The 22,304-nt window shown below is 41.8% G+C and overlaps 1 protein-coding gene across 1 annotated transcript in view; it reads left to right on the forward strand.

Moving 5' to 3' along the window:
• FCHSD2 (FCH and double SH3 domains 2) overlaps nucleotides 1–22,304 on the forward strand; it is a 163,630-nt gene that overhangs the window by 76,271 nt on the left and 65,055 nt on the right. The window contains exons 4-5 of the mRNA XM_070751513.1: nucleotides 19,027–19,103; nucleotides 20,295–20,439. Of these exons, the coding sequence (XP_070607614.1) occupies nucleotides 19,027–19,103; nucleotides 20,295–20,439 (222 nt within the window). The remainder of the gene's footprint in view (nucleotides 1–19,026; nucleotides 19,104–20,294; nucleotides 20,440–22,304) is intronic.

A 22,304-nucleotide genomic window follows, 5' to 3' on the forward strand; every position in this document is an offset into this window, starting at 1 on the left:
AGCAGAAGCTACGTACGATTAGGTTTACAACTCTTGAAGCCTTCTTGGCGATGTTGTTGCAGGGGGCTTTGGCACTTAAATCTTTTGTTATTAGTATACTAAGGTCTTTAACCGAGTGGGGATTATCTGTGATAATTTGATTATTCAGTTCGTATTTGGAGTTCAGATTCTTCTTCCCAATGTGTAGGACAGAGCATTTGCTAGTTGAGATTTGGAGTTGCCATGTGTTAGACCACTCAGAAACAGCGTCAAGGTCTTTTTGGAGAGTAGTTGTGTTATCGGTGGTGTATGTAAGAATGTAAGAAAAAGACCCCAACTTCTGCAGTAGTATCGCTCTTTCCGTATCGCTGCATTTTTGTACGAATTATGGGGGAAGAAATTAAGATTTTATGCTGTGCTCGGCACGCGAATAAAAGTTTAGACGTCTTTCTTTTTTTGAACTTTACACTTCACAAAACACACCGCTGACTTTGCGACTTGGGGGAAAATTCAGACAGATTTTTTTTCCCCCTCCCTCCTCCTTCCTGCACAAGTGTTTTTTCACACCTAGCAATTTCTCTCTCTATCCTGAAGTGTTAAAAAATCATTACCTTTCCGAACAGCACGAGGAAGAAAGGAAAGAAACCACGATAAGAAATTATTTTTTCCCTGCCTTGAGAAAGATTTGAGTTGCATTGCTTGGAACTCTTTTTTTTTCTTCCCCCTAAAAGGAACATTTTTAAAAACTCGATTCTTGCTTTCCGCAGACATAGTTGAAATATTTTAAGTCATAGCTGTTTATTTTTAAACATACCACTTAGCAGATGCAAGCTTAAGACTGGAAGTCCATATTTCCTTTGTTTGTTTGTATCTACAAAATTCAGGAATGTTTGGGGAGGAAGGATTAAGGGCAATTGGAGATGCCTTCCTTATGAGTCTTTAATCCAGGGGTCCCCAAACTTGGCAACTTTTTTGTGTGTGTGTGCCACAAGGGTCTGTTCTGGGTCCTATTCTTTTTAATATGTTTGTGAGTGACATAGGGGAAGGTTTGGTAGGGAAGTTTTGCCTATTTGCCGATGACTCTAAAGTGTGCAATAGGGTTGATATTCCTGAAGGGGTCTGTAATATTGTAAATGATTTAGCTTTACTAGATAAATGGTCAAAGCAATGGAAACTGCAGTTTAATGTTTCCAAATGTAAAATAATGCACTTGGGGAAAAGGAATCCTCAATCTGAGTATTGTATTGGCAGTTCTGTGTTAGCAAAAACTTCAGAAGAGAAGGATTTAGGGGTAGTGATTTCTGACAGTCTCAAAATGGGTGAGCAGTGTGGTTGGGCGGTAGGGAAAGCAAGTAGGAGGCTTGGCTGCATAGCTAGAAGTATAACAAGCAGGAAGAGGGAGATTGTGATCCTCTTATATAGAGCGCTGGTGAGACCACATTTGGAATACTGTGTTCAGTTCTGGAGACCTCACCTACAGAAAGATATTGACAAAATTGAACGGGTCCAAAGACGGGCTACAAAAACGGTGGAAGGTCTTAAGCATAAAACGTATCAGGAAAGACTTCATGAACTCCATAGTAAAATATATCTAAGAAAGAATTAAAGTTATAGGAATAGAACATATCAATGAAAGAATAGAAGAAGAGATATAGGAATAGAAGAAAGGTGTAGGACAGTGTTTCCCAACCTTGGCAACTTGAAGATATTTGGACTTCAACTCCCAGAATTCCCCAGCCAGCGAATGCTGGCTGGGGAATTCTGGAAGTTGAAGTCCAGATATCTTCAAGTTGCCAAGGTTGGGAAACACTGGTGTAGGAGATATAGGAGAGCAATAGGACAGGGGACGGAAGGCACTCTAGTGCAGTGTTTTTCAACCAGTGTGCCATGGCACACTAGTGTGCCGCGAGACATGGTCAGGTGTGCCGCGAAGCTCAGAGAAAGAAAACAAGAGAGAGAGAAAGAAAGAGAAAGAGAAAGCAAGAGAGAGAAAGAGAAAGCAAGCAAGAGAGAAAGAGAACAAGAGAGAAAGCAAGCAAGAGAGAGAAAGAGAGAGAGAAAGAGAACAAGAGAGAAAGAAAGCAAGAGAGAGAAAGAAAGAAAGCAGAGAGAGAAAGAGAGGAGGGAAGGTGGGAGAGAGAAAGACATAGAGGGAGATAGGGAGAAAGAGTAAAAAAGGAAAGAAGGAAGAGAGAAAAAAAGAGGAAGGGAGAGGGAAATAGAGCAAAAGGGAGGAAGAGAGAGAATTCTTTTGTCCAATATTTTTTTAGCGCCCCCCCCCCCTCAATGTGCCCCATGGTTTTGTAAATGTAAAAAATGTGCCACAGCTCAAAAAAGGTTGAAAATCACTGCTCTAGTGCACTTATACTCGCCCCTTAAAAGTTTGAAGACCTCTGCCTTAATCTTAGTTTTCTGGGTTTTTAAAAAAAACCAAACTACAGGAAACGAAAGCGAAAGAGTGGTGTCATTATTTATATTTAAAAAGACAGAAGCTAGTAAGGGCGCATAACTTGCCTTAGAAAAACATACCACTGTAAAAGCCCCAAAGACGTGTGCCAAAAGTGATTTTTTTTAAAAAACCAAAACCCTAAAATTTGAAACACGCCTATTTTTTTTAAAAGGTTATGATGTTGGCAGGGAGATTGCCTTTATCAGCTGAAGGGCACCTCCTGTTTTTAAAAAGAAATGTTGAATTAGTGAAGTAATTGACCCTGCCTGTGGTTTGGGATTAGAGGAAGATGGCACGAATGGAAGTTGGATTTAGTTCAATTTGAAAGGCTGCCCAGTTCACTCGGGAGAGAAAGGCAGAGTTTTTGGGGACCAGATATAGAAACATAGAAACATAGAAGACTGACGGCAGAAAAAGACCTCATGGTCCATCTAGTCTGCCCTTATACTATTTTCTGTATTTTATCTTAGGATGGATACATGTTTATCCCAGGCATGTTTAAATTCAGCGACTGTGGATTTACCAACCACGTCTGCTGGAAGTTTGTTCCAAGCCTCTACTACTCTTTCAGTAAAATAATATTTTCTCATGTTGCTTTTGATCTTTCCCCCAACTAACTTCGGATTGTGAGTCCAGGACTACCTGTGTATCCTATCACTGGTCTCCCCGTTATTTTATTCCACTACGGTTGTCTTAGCAACTAGACTAGAAATCATTATCATATTTTTCCCTTTAAAGGGGAGGCATAAAAAGAAGCAAATATGCTTAATTAAAAGGTGTTTGCGGAGACAAAAGAAATATGCTTGTCGTTGGAGGGTTGCGTTAAAAACTATGGTTGCAAATATCTATATACTGTATATAAAAACGTGTAATTGGGAGTTTTGTGGCACCTTTTCCCATTAGAGGATCATGAAACTGTAGCACTATTAAAGCCTTTTATTAAAATTTTGTTCAATCTGAAAAGATGCCACAGAGCTCATACTTTTTAAAAAAGTACTATTTATTTATTTATTTATTTATTTATTTATTTATTTATGTCTCTATCTATCTATCTATCTATCTATCTATCTATCTATCTATCTATCTATCTATCTATCTATCTATCTATCCAACTTCTATGCCGCCCATTCCCGGAGGCCACAGGGCGGCTTACAATAATATAAAATTTGGGCCAATCACCAGGAAATGGTGAGTTCTAGTCCCGTTTTAGGCATGAAAGCCAGCTGGGTGACTTTGGGCCAATCACCAGGAGACTGTGAGTTCTAGTCCTGCCTTAACCATGAAAGCCAGCTGGGTGACTTTGGGCCAATCACCAGGAGACTAAGAGTTCTAGTCCTGCCTTAGCCATGAAAGCTGACTGGAAGACTTTGGGCCAATCACCAGGAGGCCGTGAGTTGTAGTCCCGCCTTAACCATGAAAGCCAGCAGGGTGATTTTGGGCCAATCACCGGAGACCGTGAGTTCTAGTCCCGCCTTAACCATGAAAGCCAGCAGGGTGATTTTGGGCCAATCAACAGGAGACGGTGAGTTCTAGTCCCGCCTTAGCCATGAAAGCCAGCTGGGTGATTTTGGGCCAATCAACAGGAGTCAGTGAGTTCTAGTCCCGCCTTAGCCATGAAAGCATCCCTCTCTCAGCCCAACCCACCTCACAGGCTTGTTATATGTGGGGGAAATCAGAGGAAAGAGGAATATTAGCTATTTTAATCAACTTGAGCTGTTTATTAAAAAAATAATATAGGCTAGATATAAAATGAAGTAACATTATGCCATTACATGCTACAATAATGGTTGCCTGCACATTAACAGATGCTCAAGTCACACGTTAGATCATTTATCATTATTACGGCATCTAAACTGGTTCGGCCTCATTAAGACGAATATTTAAGAAGCACAAAAATCCATTCTGCCAGCATTAATTTTGATTAGGGAGATTAGTTGGCATTCTGCAGAGAAGGATATCCTGCTAAGAAAAACCCTTTTGTTTTGCAAAAAAACCATTATTCAATCTGAAAGATCTCCATTGCTTTGTTACAAACTTCAAAGAGGATTCCCTCAGGGAAGTTCAGGGTCAGATGCATCAGATTTATTAAAGTTGACAGAATAGTTATTGTCTAAGTCAGTGTTTCCCAAGCTTGGCAACTTGAAGAGATCTGGACTTCAACTCCCAGAATTCCCCAGCCAGCGGATGCTGGCTGGGGAATTCTGGGAGTTGAAGTCCAGATCTCTTCAAGTTGCCAAGCTTGGGAAACATTGGTTTAAATCTTATTCAAGTTTCTCCTTCCTGCACAAGGCCATAAGTTGTGAGGCGCCTCGAGTCCTCGGAGTGGGGCAGCATATAAATAAATAAATAAATAAAATTCATTAATTAATGTTCTTCAAAATGTTAACACATGGTCTGGAAATCTCCACTTCATTTTGCAGGGGGCGTGTGTGCTCCTATTTTTTTTTAACATACAGGCAGTCCTCGACGTACGACCATAATTGAACACAGTATTTCTGCCGCTAAGTGAGATACAGTGGTACCTCTTCTTACGAACGCCTCTACTAACAAACTTTTCAAGATACGAACCCAGGGTTTAAGATTTTTTTGCCTCTTCTTCTGAACTATTTTCACCTTACAAACCCGAGCCACCGCAGCTGGGATGCCCCACCTCCGGACTTCCGTTTCCAGCTGAAGCTGCATTGCTGGGATTCCCTACTGCTGGGATTCCCCCCAGGCTCCCCTCACTGGTATTCCCTTCATTTTTGCCGGCGCTGCTTTGAATCCCAGCAAGGGGAGGCTCAGGGGACTCCCAGAAACACAAGAACGGGCGCTTCAGCTGGCAACGGAAGTCCGGAGGTGGGGTTTCCCAGCGAGGGGAGGTTCAGGGGAATCCCAGCAACGCACGACTTCGTACCACCGTAGTTATTGAGTTCTGCCCCATTTCACGACCGTTTTTTGCTACAGTTATTTTCCATTCTGTTCCCTATTTTCTGATTTTTATTCTATTCACTATTTTCTGTTTTCCATTCCATTTTGCATCCCATCCTTTATTTTCCATTCCATTCTATTCTCTGTTTTCTATTTTCCATTCTATTCTCTAGTTTCCTGCCTAAGCAGAGGGTTGGACTAGAAGACCTCTAAGGTCCCTTCCAACTCTGTTTTCTATTCTATTTTCCCTCCCATTCCCTATTTTCTCTTTTCCATTCCGTTCCATTCCATATTTCCTATTTTCTATATAGAACAATTGATTAGTGGAACAACTTGACTCCAAAAATTGTAAATGTTCCAACACTGGATGTTTTAAAGAAGATGTTGGATAACCAGTTGTCTGAAATGATATAGAGTTTCCTGCCTAAGCAGGGGGTTGGACTAGAAGACCTCTAAGGTCCCTTCCAACTCTGTTATTCTATTCTATTTTTCATCCTATCCCATCGCATCCCATTCCCTATTTTCTATTTTCCATTCCATTCCTTATTTTCATCCCATCCAATCCCAGATAGCTCTTATGTTCCAATACAGCAGCCTTTCCAATGAATAGAATAGAATTCTTTATTGGTCAAGTGTGATTGGACACACAAGTAATTTGTCTTTGGTGCAGATGCTCTCAGTGTACATAAAAGAAAAGAGACATTTGTCAAGAATCATAAGATGCAACACTTAATTATTGTCATAGGGTACAAATAAGCAATCAGGAAGCAATCAATAAAAATTGTAAGGATACAAGCAACATGTTACAGCAGATATGGTTGTTAAATCCACAGTCACTGAATTTAAACCTGCCTGGGGTAAACATAGTAGATCCATCCTAAGATAAAATACAGGAAATAGTATAGGGGCAGACTAGATGGACCAGGAGGTCTATTTCTGCCATCAATCTTCTATGTTTCTATGTCATACAGTCATAAGTGGAAAGTGGCTGATAGGAATGATGAGCAAAAACTAGTAGTAATAGTAGTGCAGACTTAGTAAATAGTTTGACAGTGTTGAGGGAATTATTTGTTTAGCAGAATGTCTAGTTGTCTTGGTGTGCAGTGCTCTGTAGCTATGTTTTGAGGGTCGGAGTTGAAACAGTTTATGTCCAGGATGGAAACTGCAGTTTAATGTTTCCAAATGTAAAATAATGTACTTGGGGAAAAGGAATCCTCAGTCTGAGTATTGCATTGGCAGTTCTGTGTTAGCAAAAACTTCAGAAGAGAAGGATTTAGGGGTAGTGATTTCTGACAGTCTCAAGTAGGATGCTTGGCTGCATAGCTAGAGGTATAACAAGCAGGAAGAGGGAGATTGTGATCCCGCTATACAGAGTGCTGATAAGACCCCATTTGGAATACTTTTTCCAGTTCTGAAGACCTCACCTACAAAAAGATATGGATCAAATTGAAGGGGTCCAAAGACGGGCTACAAGAATGGTGGAAGGTCTTAAGCATAAAACGTATCAGGAAAGACTTCATGAACTATTTACTAAAAGAGTGATTGTAATTTATTTTTCGTTCAAGATAGAGCCAAGGATCAATAGATAGATAAATAACTTAAAATTCTTTGAATCCTTCTATAGGGGGGGTGGGGGTGACGGGGTGTGTGTGTTGTTTGGTGATGGGCACATGCACTGTGCACTGTTATATGTTTGTTTTTTGTAAATCTATAAAATCAATAAAAATTTATTTATTTTTTTAAAAAAGGAAAGACTTCATGAACTCAATCTGAATAGTCTGGAGGACAGAAGGAAAGGGGGGGACATGATCGAAACATTTAAATATGTCAAAGGGTTAAATAAGGTCCAGGAGGGAAGTGTTTTTAATAGGAAAGTGAACACAAGAACAAGGGGACACAATCTGAAGTTAGTTGGGGGAAAGATCAGAAGCAACATGAGAAAATATTATTTTACTGAAAGAGTAGTAGATCCTTGGAACAAACTTCCAGCAGACGTGGTAAATAAATCCACAGTCACTGAATGTAAACATGCCTGGGATAAACATACAGTATATCCATTGTAAGATAAAATACAGAAAATAGTATAAGGGCAGACTAGATGGACCATGAGGTCTTTTTCTGCCATCAGACTTCTATGTTTCTATGCAAGGGGTCCGTAAATATTTTCCCCGCCCTCTTTTTGACTCGTGCAATATACAGGTCCTCAGTGGGAGGCAGGTTGGCAGCCATTGTTTTCTCTGCAGTTCTGATTCTCCTCTGAAGTCCGTGTCGGTCCTGGTGGGTTGCAGCCCCAAACCAGACAGGTGGACTTCGACTCCCAGAATCCCCCAGCCATTTCTCCTTAAGTGCTCCCTGGTGGATCCTATTCGGGAGACCTTTTTCCGTACTCTGCAGAGGGAGAATGGAGTTGATGAGAAGGAGGCTGCTTGCTAAGTGGTTTCAGGCAGCTCACAAGATTGAGCCTTTGGCAGCCTGAATTCCCAGCAGAGCAGAGCTTGTTTTTCTCAACAAGTACAAAAAATAAATAAAATAAAACAAAAATAAAAACACTGGTGTTTGTTTTCTCCACAACACACTTTATTTATTTATTCTTTTCTTTTTAACTAGCAGAAAAAAATCCTCCAGATTTCCCCCCCCTCCCATTGCTGCTTTGTTTAAATAATAATTTCAATAATCAGGAAAGAGTGGATTCCCTAATTATCAGGACCCTGGCAGAAAGAAGTGACATTGATTGATTGACGGGCTGCCTTTCTGTTAGAGGGAGACTCTTGAGGGATCAAAAGATACTTACATTTTTTTTTTCCAGAAGAGAAATGCGTTGATTGTCTTTGTTGGCAGGAATAAATGATATCATGGATGAAAGAGAGCCATTATTTTTTTCCCCTTACTTCCCTTTTACTGCCTTGCTAGAAGAGGAAGAGTAAACAAGAAACATGAATTCTTCATAAAACAGTTTATCTTAGTAAACAGATAAAAAAGTGAAGTAAAAGTTACATTTAGTAGGCTATCTATGAATTACTATCATATTTCCAGCAAAAGGGATTAAATTTACGATGATCTCTTGATTACTGTAATTAATTAATTTATTATTATTATTATTATTATTATTATTATTTATTAGATTTGTATGCCGCCCCTCTCCGTAGACTCGGGGCAGCTCACAACAATAACAAAGACAATGTAAGAACAAATCTAATAATTTAAAAAACACTAAAAACCCCATTATTAAAGGCAAGCATACACACAAACATACCATGTATAAACTGTATAGGCCCGGGGGAGATGTCTCAGTTCCCCCTTGCCTGACGGCAGAGATGGGTCTTAAGAACTTTACAAAAGGCAAGGAGGGTGGGGGCAGTTGCTGATCTCCGGGGGGAGCTGGTTCCAGAGGGTCGGGGCCGCCACAGAGAAGGCTCTTCCCCTGGGTCCCGCCAGATGACATTGTTTAGTCGACGGGACCCGAAGAAGGCCGACTCTGTGGGACCTAACCGGTCGCTGGGATTCGTGCGGCAGAAGGCGGTCGCGGAGATATTCTGGTCCGGTGCCATGAAGGGCTTTATAGGTCATAATATGTATATTATTATAGGAATTAATGAAATATCTGATGTAGCAATGCAGAAATACTGTGTTTGCTGATATTATAATTTCTTTTTGTTGTCTTTGTTTTTTTATTTGTTCTTTTTTATTTATTTTTTTCATTGTTTGTCTGTTTTAAAATATATTTGAAAACCAATTTAAAAAATGTTTTTAAAAAAGTTTGCTCTGATCTCAAAAAGTGATCCACAATACACTCTGGATTGTTTTTTGTTGTTATTTTCTGTTAATGTTTTTTTCGCTGCCAAATAATAGTAAGAAAAAAATTCCTCCAGATATTATGGAGTTGACACTGAATATGGCCCTGGACTTACAAACATTTGTTCAAAGTTTCAATGGCATTGCAAAAAAAAAAAGTGGTTTAGGAGCAGTTTCCACACTTACCTGGCCTGTAATTATAACCGTTACTTTTTGTGACCTTCCAACAAGCAAGGTCAATTGGGGGGGGGCAGATTCACTTAATGACCAGGTTACTAACTTTAACAACTGGAGCAATCAACTTCACAATGGTGGCAGGAAAAGAGTTGTAAAATGGGGCGAAGCTGACTCAACAACTGCTTTGCTTAGCTGTGCAAAAATTTGGCCTCTCCATTGGGTTTGTAAGTCAGAGGGCTAATTGTGTGGGAATTGCACTTAGTAAAAAGTTGCCAAATGCACAACTATAGAATGGGAGTCTAAAAGAGAATAAGAATAAAAGAGAATAACAACTTTGCCTCTTTAAATGTACCCTAGTCGGCGTACATTAAAATACAATTTTGTTGCACACAGCTGTCAAAGGGTCACCACAAAATAATACATACACACATACATACATACACACACACACACACACACACACACATACATACATACATACATACATACACAATTATGCATATAACCATATATATATATATATAAAACCACCCTGGCAGGCCTGGGGGCCATGAATTTACATCTTTCATGGCAAAATCATGTTGAATGGTATGTTGTGTTGATTGGATTGCTGAGTTGTGAGTTTTTCCTGGGGTTATTGTTTTAATTTATATTGGACTTCTTTTTATTGTTAACTCTATTTTTATATTTTGTTGTAAGCCTCCCTGTGTCTTCGCGATTGGGCGGCATAGAAGTCAAATAAATATATTATATTATATTATATTATACTATACTATACTATACTATACTATACTATACTATACTATACTATACTATACTATACTATATTATTATATGACACAGAGAAACTCTGGATGTATATATGTACATGGCTAGTAAAATGAATCTCACGAGAATACCAGATGGGATAGCATAGCACCATTATGGTGAACCTATGGCACGTGTGCCAGAGGTGGCACGCAGAACCCTCTCTCTGGGCATGCACACCGTCGCCACTTGTTCTTCTGGTTTCCGGCGCAGCAAGGGAAATGGCCAGAAAACAGCCAAAAAAATAGGCAATGGGTGTGTGAGGTCTCTAAGAAAGCTTCGAGCTATAAGCGCATAGCACATAAGCAGCATCCTGAATAACAGGAAGTGAATTTCCTATAATCTCCACTGTCCTCACCACTCTCTGTAGGGACTTTCTATCTGAGGCGCTGCCGCCACCCATCCAAACAGGGATGCCGTTTGTTAAAATTCTCCCGATCGCGCCTCTGTAAAAAGTGGCCTGGACAGAAGGAAGGACAGAAGTGGCCAGGACAGAAGGATCTGCTTTCCTCACCCGGCGCAGGAAATGCAGACGCTAGGGTTTTGTTGGTTTGGCAACGAAAAGATAACTCCGTTTTGATTTCTGAGCTGACACGGCACAAAGAACTGGGGGAAATACAGTTGCTCGCTGGCTGAGTGTAAATCTCCCCTGTGATACGACTGTAAATCAAGCAAGCGGGAGTTTTAGGTTGGCTCCGTGCAGTTAAGCCTCCCAGTCATGTCTGCTCCACATTTATTTCACGTGTGCCTTCTCCTCCTCAAAAGAAGAACTCCGGGCAATGCCTGACTTTGGCGTCTCAAGGTTGTAATCTAAATTTACCTGCTATGGGTTATGTCCCTATTTACCCAGCGGGGTTTCTGAGCAAAGGCTGACGTTTGGAAAAAATATGCCAGCTAAAACGTGGTACGGTTCCTGCCTTGGTAATGATTCCCCCCTGGGTGGAAGCCAGGAGAGCACCGTATTTTTCGGAGTATAAGATGCACCTTAGTTTTTGGGGAGGAAAATAAGGGAGAGAATCTGCTCACTAGGTATTCATCTGGCTAGCCTCCTTAGTCTGGTCAGCTTCAGCACATTATTTTATCCCCTGGTTAGGGCTTTAAAAAAACCTTATTCGGAAAGAGTAACAATGAAAGAGCTTGCAAGTGGGTAAGAGCTGGGAACATAGTTAGCACCTGGAAAGAAACAGTCTGAGCAAGTAGAGCAATGGGAAAAAACCCTACAAAGATGTTAGGACTTGGAAAACATTCTTTGTAGAAAGTAACAATGAAAGAGCTTGCAAGCTGGGAAGAGCTGGGAACATCATTAGCACCTGGTTAGGTGCTACGAGAGCAATCATGGGATTCCCCAGGTATGCCCATGTTACACCAACACTCCGCAGTCTGCATTGGTTGCCGATCAGTTTCCGGTCACAATTCAAAGTGTTGGTTATGACCTATAAAGCCCTTCATGGCACTGGACCAGATGATCTCAGGGACCGCCTTCTGCTGCACGAATCCCAGCGACCGGTTAGGTCCCACAGAGTTGGCCTTCTCCGGGTCCCGTCGACTAAACAATGTCATTTGGCGGGACCCAGGAGAAGAGCCTTCTCTGTTGCGGCCCCGACTCTGGAACCAACTCCCCCTGGAGATTAGAACTGCCCCCACCCTCCTTGCCTTCCGTAAACTCCTTAAAACCCACCTCTGCCGCCAGGCATGGGGGAATTAAGGCATTTCCCCCCCCCCCCGGGCCTATACAATTTATGTATGGTATGTCTGTGTGCATGTCTGGTTTAATAATGGGGTTTTTTAAAAAAATATTAATTTATTAGATTTGTTGTGAATTGTTTTATTATATATTGTGAGCCGCCCTGAGTGTAAGGAGAGGGGCGGCATACAAATCAAACAAACAAACAAACAAACAATGAAAGAGCTTGCAAGTTGGTAAGAGCTGGGAATGACATTAGCACCTGGAAAGAAACATTCGGAGCAAGTAGAGCAATGGAAAAAACTCTGCAAAGACTTAGCGCTTGGAAAACATTCTTCGCAGAGAGTAACAATAAAAGAGCTTGCAAGGCGGGAAAAGCTGGGAACATCGTTAGCACCTGGTTAGGGCTGGAAAGAAACATTTGGAGCGAGTTAGATCAATAGGGGAAAACCCTGCAAAGACTTAGGGCTTGGAAAACATTCTTCAACCAGATCGGTCAGTGCTGGTCCGTCGGCGCTGCCATCTTTCTTTCTTTTGAATTTTTTTTCTTTCCGAGTATGCGCAGAAGCTGAGTTCTGGCACTGTGCAGGCGGTCGCCATCACTTTTCCGGCTTTGGTTGGGGGGGGGGGGTTTGCCACATGGCATGGGGAGGAAGCAAACCGGGAGCGAGGCTGCCGATCGATTTCCGGTCACAATTCAAAGTGTTGGTAATGACCTTTAAAGCCCTACATGGCATTGGGCCAGAATACATCCGGAACCGCCTTTCTCCAGGTCCCGTCGACCAAACAATGTCATTTGGCGGGCCCCAGGGGAAGAGCCTTCTCTGTGGCGGCCCCGGCCCTCTGGAATCAATTCCCCCCGGAGATTAGAACGGCCCCCACCCGCCTTGTCTTTGGCAAATTACTCAAGACCCACCTTTGTTGCCAGGCATGGGGGAGTTAGGATATTCCTTCCTCATGGCCATTACAAGTTATGTATGGTATGTTTGTGTGTATCTTTGGTTTTTTATAATAAGGGTTTTTAGTTGTTTTATTAAATTGGATTGTTACATGTTGTTTTTTATCATTGTTGTTAGCCACCCCGAGTCTGCGGAGAGGGGCGGCATACAAATCCAATAAATAATAATAATAATAATAATAATAATAACAACAACAACAACAATAATAATAATAATAATAAAAATAATAATAATAATAATAGAGCCAGAGATTCGCCTATACCGGGAACGGTTAGGTGCTACGTTCCGGTAGTGATTTTTAGGATGCGCACGCAGTTTGTGCAGCGAGCAAAATTGTGCGAGTGAGATTTCGCCGATTTTTTGCTTTTGCGGAAATTGCTGAAATCTAACTCACGCGCACATCCTTGAACAAGATGTCATTTGCTGCGCATGCGCAGAAGCCAAATCGCGTGCCGACGGGCGCGCACCTGCCCACGACGGCCTGGAAGGGCACACCAATAGCGCTGAAGATGGCAGTCCTTCACTGGTTAGAACCCACCCCTGCGAGCCACACACACACACACACACACACACCATAAGTGTCTCCTGAGCACACTCCCTCATCGCCCGCTCGCTGCCGCCGTGTCAGAGGTTAAAACTATTGGTCGATTCCCCACTTTGGAACGAAACAAGGATGTTCTTTGTTTCCGGGAATGTCTTGAGAGCCAAACCACCCGAGTGTCCTTGAAGAGGGAACAAGGGGGACATTATGCCACGGCCCTCCCCTCCCTCACTTTAAAGCCATTTGCGATTTCTGATATGAAACGTCATTTTAAGTACACGAAGAAAAATTGTCATGGCTTTTTTGGGAGGCATTTTTGCAGCTGAAAGTCTTTTCGGCCTGCTTTTCCTTTAATCTTGCAAACCCGACGACAAACGAAGAGGACTAGTAACCTGGAGGCGAGGGGTGTTGCTCGTGGGTGAAACCAGGGTGCCCTGACTTAACAGGGTTTGATATATGTTGGGTCCTTGGTGTTGGGTCTCTGCGCTATCTTGTTTTCTTGCAGTGGCTTCATTACTCAACTGGAGAGTGCGATCGATGCTAAAGCACCTTCTCTTCTAGCAGTGATGATGTTACCTAGCTGGGTGATGAAATGTCTACAAGAAAATATTCAGGATTAAAGAGTATAAAGGACCTCACAGTTGTTGTTGTCATCGTCCTCCTCCTCCTCCCTTCCCTCCCTCCTTTCTTTCCTCCCTTCTTGCATTGATGATGTTACCTAGCTGGGTGAAGAAATGTCTACAAGGAAACACCCAAGCTTAAAGAGTATAAAGGATCCCACAGTCATCCTCCTTCCCTCCCTCCCTCCCTCCTTTCCTCCCTTCTTGCATTGATGATGTTACCTAGCTGGGTGAAGAAATGTCTACAAGGAAACACCCAAGCTTAAAGAGTATAAAGAATCTCTGTAGAACTGGATCAGCAGCTCCTTGGGCTGTTTGAGCTTCCTGCGTTGAGTCTCCAGAGAGGGGCGGCATGCAAGTCTAATATTATATTATATTATTATTATTATTATTATTATTATTATTATTATTTGTTGTTGTTGTTATTATTATTATTATTATTGGATAGGAATAGGAATAAAGAATGGAATGAAATGGAATTTTTATTTATTTATTTAATTTATTTATTTAATTTATTTATTTAATGTATGTATGTATGTATGTAGGTATGTTTTGATTTGATTTGATTTGATTTGATTTGATTTGTATGCTGCCCCTCTCCGAAGACTCGGGGCGGCTAACAACAGTATAAAAAGACAATGTAAACAAATCTAATATTAAAAATAATCTAAAAAACCCTAATTTAAAAAAACCCAATCATACATACAAGCATACCATGTATAAATTCTATAAGCCTAGGGGGAAGGGAAATTTCAATTCCCCCATGCCTGACGACAGAGGTGGGTTTTAAGAAGCTTGCGAAAGGCAAGGAGGGTGGGGGCAACTCTGATATCTGGGGGGAGCTGGTTCCAGAGGGCCGGGGCCACCACAGAGAAGGCTCTTCTCCTGGGTCCCGCCAAACGACATTGATTAGTTGACGGCACCCGGAGAAGGCCAACTCTGTGGGAGTAGAACAATTATCTGAATATCTGAAGTACCCCAAAATCCTATTGCAGGATAGATTCTCCCTTGGTTTTTTATTTATTTATTTATTTATTTATTTACTTTGTCCAATACACAATACACATTGAAGAGAATAGACATGTAGTAATATATATAAAGAAAAGGATAGAAGAAAAGATATAAAAATAGAGGAGAAGATATATGAAAGGAAGAAAGGATAAAGGAGATAAGGAGAGACAATTGGTCAAGGGACAGACTTATGCTCGCCCCTTACTGACCTCTTAGGAACCTGGAGAGGTCAATCGTGGATAGTCTAAGGGGATACTACGGAGTCCGGTAATGAGTTCCACGCTTCTACAACCTGATTGCTGAAGTTGTATTTTTTACAGTCAAGTTTGGAGCAGTTAATATTGAGCTTGAATCTGTTGCGTGCTCTTGTGTTGTTGTGGTTGAAGCTGAAGTAGTCGCCGACAGGCAGGACATTGCAGCATATGATGTTGTGAGCAATACTTAGATCGTGTCTTAGGCATCGTAGTTCTAGGCTTTCAAGACCCAGGATTAAAAGTCTACTTCCGTAGGGTCTTCTGTTTCGAGTGGAGGAGTGAAGGGCTCTTCTGGTAAAGTATCTTTGGACATTTTCAAGAGTGTTGATGTCCGAGATGTGGTATGGGTTCCAGACAGATGCATTTATTTGCATTTATTTTGTATTTATTTTATAATAAATGCATTTATAAATGCATTTATTTATTTATAAATGCATTTATAAATGCATTTGCATTTATTTCCTCCTTCATAACCTTGTGTGTGTGTGAGTTTTGTGTGTGTGTGTGTATCCTTCAACGCTTGCCAAAGAGGTTGAGGTTCCACGAGGACTGGCGCTTTTTGTTTTTGCCTTCCGATTATCTCACCGGAATGAAATCCACCCAATCTTCTCCATTTCCCCTGCAAGCTGCTGTGCCTTCTGTCCCGGCAAAGGAGCGGATGGGCCTGGGGGGGGTGGGGGGGTTGAGAAAAAGAAAGAGAGCATTTTTATTCTGGCAGGAGAGCCAAGGATTGTGATCCCCTTATATAGAGCGTGAGACCACATTTGGAGTACTGTGTTCAGTTCTGGAGACCTCACCTACAAAAAGATATTGATGGAATTGAACGGGTCCAAAGATGGGCTACAAGAATGGTGGAAGGTCTTAAGCATAAAACGTATCAGGAAAGACTCAATGAACTCAATCTGTATAGTCTGGAGGACAGAAGGAAAAGGGGGGACAGGATCGAAACATTTAAATATGTCAAAGGGTTAAATAAGGTTCAGGAGGGAAGTGTTTTTAATAGGAAAGTGAACCCAAGAACAAGGAGGCACAATCTGAAGTTAGTTGGGGGAAAGATCAAGAGCAACGTGAGAAAATATTATTTGACTGAAAGAGTAGTAGATGCTTGGAACAAACTTCCAGCAGACGTGGTAGATAAATCCACAGTAACTGAATTTAAACCTGCCTGGGATAAACATAGATCCATTGTAAGATAAAATACAGGAAATAGTATAAGGGCAGACGAGGTGGACCATGAGGTCTTTTTCTGCCGTCAGTCTTCTATGTTTCTAAGGAGGATGCTCAGGAGAGTTTTGGGGGTGAACGCGAGGGGCCTGAAGGAGAGCGGTGGCTCATCACTTATTGATTTAGCTTCTTTTATTTATGACATTAAATTGTCTCCTTCCCATCGGCTGCAAAATCTCTAGCCAAACCCTGTACGATCCTATAAATTGTTTGAGTCGGACCCCGAGCAGGGAAATTATTCCTATTATTATCAAGACATTGATAATTCTCTTTATTTTCTTCCCAGGCCTTATTGGTTTCTTTGGATTAATATATCCAACCCTTGTTTGTTTTACAAATTTTTATTGTATTTATTTATATAGAATAGAACAGACTTCTTGATTGGCCAAGTGTGATTGGACACACAAGGAATTTGTCTTTGGTGCGGATGTTCTCAGTGTACATAAAAGAAGAGATCTGATTATTATTATTATTATTATTATTATTATTATTATTATTATTAATCAGATTTGTATGCCACCACTCTCCGTAGACTCGGGGAGGCTAACAACAATAATAAGACAATATAAACAAATCTAATATTTAAGTTAATTTAAAAACCCCAATTTAAGAAACCAATAATACATACAGACATACCATGCATAAATTTTATAAGCCTAGGGGGAAGGGGATATCTCAGTTCCCCCATGCCTGACGACAGAGGTGGGTTTTAAGGAGCTTACGAAAGGCAAGGAGGGTGGGGGCAACTCTGATATCTGGGGGGAGTTGGTTCCAGAGGGCTGGGGCCGCCACAGAGAAGGCTCTTCCCCTGGGTCCCGCTAGACGACATTGTTTAGTTGATGGGACCCGGAGAAGGCCAACTCTGTGGGACCTAACTGGTCCTGGGATTCGTGCGGCAGAAGGCGGTCCCGGAGATATTCTGGTCCGGTGCCATGAAGGGCTTTAAAGGTCATAACCAACACTTTGAATTGTGACCGCAAACTGATGGGCAACCAATGCAGACTGCGGAGTGTTGGTGTGACATGGGCATATTTGGGGAAGCCCATGATTGCTCTCACAGCTGCATTCTGCACGATCTGAAGTTTCCGAACACTCCTCAAAGGTCGCCCCATGTAGAGAGCATTACAGAAGTCGAGCGTCGAGGTGAGATCTCAAGACAGATCTCTTTGCATTCTCTTTATTTTCTTCCCAGGCCTTATTGGTTTCTTTGGATTAATATATCCAACCCTTGTTTGTTTTACAAATTTTATTGTATTTATTTATATACAATTGAACAGACGTCTTGATTGGCCAAGTGTGATTGGACACACAAGGAATTTCTCTTTGGTGCAGATGCTCTCAGTGTACATAAAAGAAGAGATCTATTATTATTATTATTATTATTATTATTATTATTATTATTATTATTATTATTTAGATTTGAAGACTCAGAGCAGCTCACAGCATATAATATAAAAGAGTAAATACAAATACAAATCTAATTAATTAAAAAGCTACATAAGCTGAAAACCCGATTCATTAAAAATCAAACAAATTCAAATCACAGTCATACATCACATTTATTGGCCAGTGGGCCAAGATCTAATTACCCCAAGCCTGGCGACATAAGTGAGTCTTGAGACTCTTGCGGAAGGCGAGGAGGGTGGGGGCAATGCGAATCTCTGGTGGGAGCTGATTCCAGTGGGGCGGGGGCACCACATAGAAGGCTCTTCCCCTGGGTCCTGTCAAACGACATTGTTTAGATGTTGTGAGTCACCCTGAGTCCCATGGGATTACTGTGAGCCGCCCCGAGTCTATGGAGAGGGGCGGCATACAAATCTAATTCATAATAATAATAATAATAATAATAATAATAATAATAATAATTGTGTGGCATATAAATCAAATAAAATAGAAATAGAAGAGTTGGAAGGACATGATCGAAACATTTAAATATGAAGGGTTAAATAAGGTTCAGGAGGAAAGTGTTTTTAATAGGAAAGTGAACACAAGAACAAGGGGACACAATCTGAGGTTAGTTGGGGGAAAGATCAAAAGCAACATGAGAAAATATTATTTTACTGAAAGAGTAGTAGATGCTTGGAACAACCTTCCAGCAGACATGGTTGGTAAATCCACAGGAACTGAATGTAAACCTGCCTGGGATAAACATAGATCCATCCTCAGATAAAAATGCAGGAAATAGTATAAGGGCAGACTAGATGAACCATGAGGTCTTTTTCTGCCTTCTGCCGTCAGACTTCTATGTTTCTATGAAGGGACCTTGGAGATCTTCTAGTCTAGCTCCTACTCAGGAAGGAAATCCTATACCAATGCAAACCAATGGTGGTCCAATCTCTTCTTTAAAAATTTCAAGTGTTGGAGCATTCACAACTTCTGGGGATAAGTTGTTTCATTGGTTACTTAATTCAGGTTCAACCCTAGGCTACATATATTCTCTTCTATAAGTCTTAGATTACTGGTGCAAGCTGACCTTTAAATCCGGTCAACTGGGGAAGGACATTCCCATTTCCCACCAGGAAATATTTTGCAATATTTTGTAGTAGATGTAACTAGCTAGGATCCAAAATCCATTTGTAAATAAAGGTTTTTGTTCCTTTTTTTTTCTTGTTCAAACAGGGGATGCAGAAGTTGGCTGGCCAATACTTGAAGAAGGAATGGCCTGGCGTGAAAGCAGAGGATCGGAACGACTTCAGGTAAGACCGCCGTAAAGCAACACGATTGTTACGTGAATTTTTGCTTCCCCGTTGACTTATCTGGCCAAAAGGTTGGTAAAAGGACTCTTGACACATGCAGTCCTCAACTTAGAGGTCAAATAAGCAATGAGAAACAATTGATATTAATAAAAAAATCCTTAAGGATACAAGCAACAAGTTACAGTCATACAGTCCTGAGTGGGAGGAAATGGGTGATAGGGATGATGAGAATAAACTAGTATAAGTAGAAGTGCAGGCTTAGTAAATAGTTTGACAGTGTTGAGGGAATTATTGGTTTAGCAGAGTGATGGCGTTTGGGACAAAAGGATAGAGGTGGTTCAGTTCTCTCTCCACAAATGCTCACGCCATTTAATTATCCCATTTTTCTTCAATGTTAATTTCCCTCCTCACCCCACCTGTTCACCTTGCCTAGTTAAAATCGCCCAGTTTTTAACTCGGTGTTCTGTAGCTTATAGCCCAGGCGCAATATAATGTCCCTATGTTCCACCTGCCCTGCCTTCCTGCCTTATTCAATTTTCTTCCTCCCTCCCTCCCTCCCTCCCTCCCTCCTTCCTTCCTTCCTTCCTTCTCCCTCCCTTCCTCCCTTCCTTACTTCTTCACCCATTCTCCCCTTCCTTTCTTCTCAAGTCCCTCCCTCCTTTCCTCTGTCCTACCTCCCTTCCTGCCTTATTCAGTTTCCTTCCTCCCTTTCCACACCTACCCTCCCTCCCTCCTTCCTTCCTTCCCCTCCCTTCCATCCTTCATTCCTTTTTCCCTCCCCCTTCTTTCCTTCTTTCTTCTCCCTTCTACCCTTCATTCCTTTTTCCCTCCCCCCCTCCCCCCCTTCCTTCCTTCTCCTCCCTTCTACCCTTCATTCCTTTTTCCCTTCCTCCATCCTTCCTTCCTTCCTTCTCCTCCCTTCTTCCCTTCATTCCTTTTCCCCTCCTTCCTTCCTTCCTTCTCCCTTCTACCCTTCATTCCTTTTTCCCTCCCTCCCTCCTTCCTTCCTTCTCCCTTCTACCCTTCATTCCTTTTTCCCTCCTTCCTTCCTTCCTTCCTTCTCCTCCCTTCTACCCTTCATTCCTTTTCCCCTCCCTCTCTTCCTCCCCCCGCCCTCCTTTCCTTCCTGGAGAAGACCCACAACCTCCCTTCCAATGGTCTTATTCTCTGACTTATGTGTCTGCCTTGCAGGAGCCTCTACCCTGTGTGGAAATCATTTCTAGAAAGCACAGTGCAAGTCGCCCAGTCCAGGATCAATATCTGCGAAAACTATAAAAATCTCATTTCAGAGCCTGCCAGGGCCGTGAAGTGCTTTAAAGAACAACAACTGAAAAAGGTACATGCCGAGATTGTGGCCCTTCTGTTGTGACTTTGAGACGCGGAATCGCATTTTTATGCCGGTGGTGTTTTACCCAAGAACTTTGGCTCACCTTCTTTGCTCTTACACGAGTAATAACAAAGCATTGCACTTCGGCTATTGTGCTGTCTTCTTTTCCTGATTGTGTGTGTGTCATATGTGGTGGTTTGCACCACCTTTCCTCAGTCCTTCCTTCCTTCCTTCCTTCCTTCCTTCCTTTTTCCTTCCTTCCTTCTTTCTTTAATTTTCCTTTTTTTCCTTCTTTCCTTCCCTTCTTTCCTTCTTCCCTTTTCCTTTTTCCTTCCTTCCTTCCTTCTTTTTCCTTCCTTCCTTCCCTCCCTCCTTTCCTTTTCTCCTTCCTTCCTTCCCTTCCTTCTTTCCTTTTCTCTTTCCTTCCTTCCCTTCCTTCTTTTCTTTTTTTCTTCCTTCCTTCCTTCTTTAATTTCCCCTTTTCCCTTCCTTCCTTCCTTCTTTCCATTTCCTTTTCTCCTTCCTTTCCTTCTTCCTTCCTTTTTTTCCTTCCCTCCTTCCTCACTCCCTCTTTTTCCTTTCCCTCCCTCCCTCCCTTCTTTCCTTTTCCTTTTTTCTTCCCTTTCCTTCCCCTTCCTCACTCCCTCTTTTCCCTCTTCCTTCCTTCCTTCTTTCCTTTTCTCCTTCCTTCTTTCCTTCTTCCTTCCTTCCTTCCTCACTCCCTTTTTCCTTTTCCTTCCTTCCTTCTCCTTCCCTCCTCCCTCCCTCCTTTTCCTTCCTTCTTTCCATCCGTCCTGTATTGCCAGCCATATGGCGTGCAATTTGCTCCAACAACCGTGTACACTATCAGCAGCCAGCAAAATTTCTATCTTTGTAAATGAAATTAAATACATTCTTGGTTGCAGGAATGCGGGGTGGGGGTGGGGGGTGGAATCATCTTTTGGAGGTGGCTTTGAAATTTTCCAAATTATGCTTGGATTGGCTTTGAATATTAGGCGCGGTGCCTTCTAAAAACACTTCGTGGAATTATCCAAGATTTTTTTAAGGGCGCAGCAGCGGAAATGGAGATGGCTCCTGCAAAGGGGCTTCCAGGCCGCCAGCCAGAAAACCAGGACAGAAAGATCCTTGTGGCTCCTTGCAGAGAGAAGTCTAAGCAGGAGGGGGGGGGGGGGGGCTTTTTATTATTGTTATTGTAGAAATGGCATAGTGGGTGGAAAGGTTCTTGTTAGAAACATAGAAGACTGACGGCAGAAAAAGACCTCATGGTCCATCTCGTCTGCCCTTATACTATTTCCTGTATTTTATCTTAGGATGGATATATGTTTATCCCAGGCATGGAAGTTTGTTCCAAGCATCTACTACTCTTTCAGTGAAATAATATTTTCTCATGTTAGAAACCTAGAAGACTGACGGCAGAAAAAGACCTCATGGTCCATCTCGTCTGCCCTTATACTATTTCCTGTATTTTATCTTACGATGGATATATGTTTATCCCAGGCATGTTTAAATTCAGTGACTGTGGATTTACCAACCATGTCTGCTGGAAGTTTGTGCCAAGGATCTACTACTCTTTCAGTCAAATAATATTTTCTCATGTTGCTTTTGATCTTTCCCCCAACTAACCTCAGATTGTGTCCCCTTGTTCTTGTGTTCACTTTCCTATTAAAAACACTTCCCTCCTGGACCTTATTTAACCCTTTAACCTATTTAAATGTTTCGATCATGTCCCCCCTTTTCCTTCTGTCCTCCAGACTCTACAGATTGAGTCCATGAAGTCTTTCCTGATCAGTTTTATGCTTAAGACCTTCCACCGTTCTTGTAGCCCGTCTTTGGACCCGTTCAATTTTGTCAATATCTTCTTGTAGGTGAGGTCT

Source organism: Erythrolamprus reginae, chromosome 4, assembly GCF_031021105.1.
Source record: "Erythrolamprus reginae isolate rEryReg1 chromosome 4, rEryReg1.hap1, whole genome shotgun sequence".
NCBI lineage: Eukaryota > Metazoa > Chordata > Lepidosauria > Squamata > Dipsadidae > Erythrolamprus > Erythrolamprus reginae.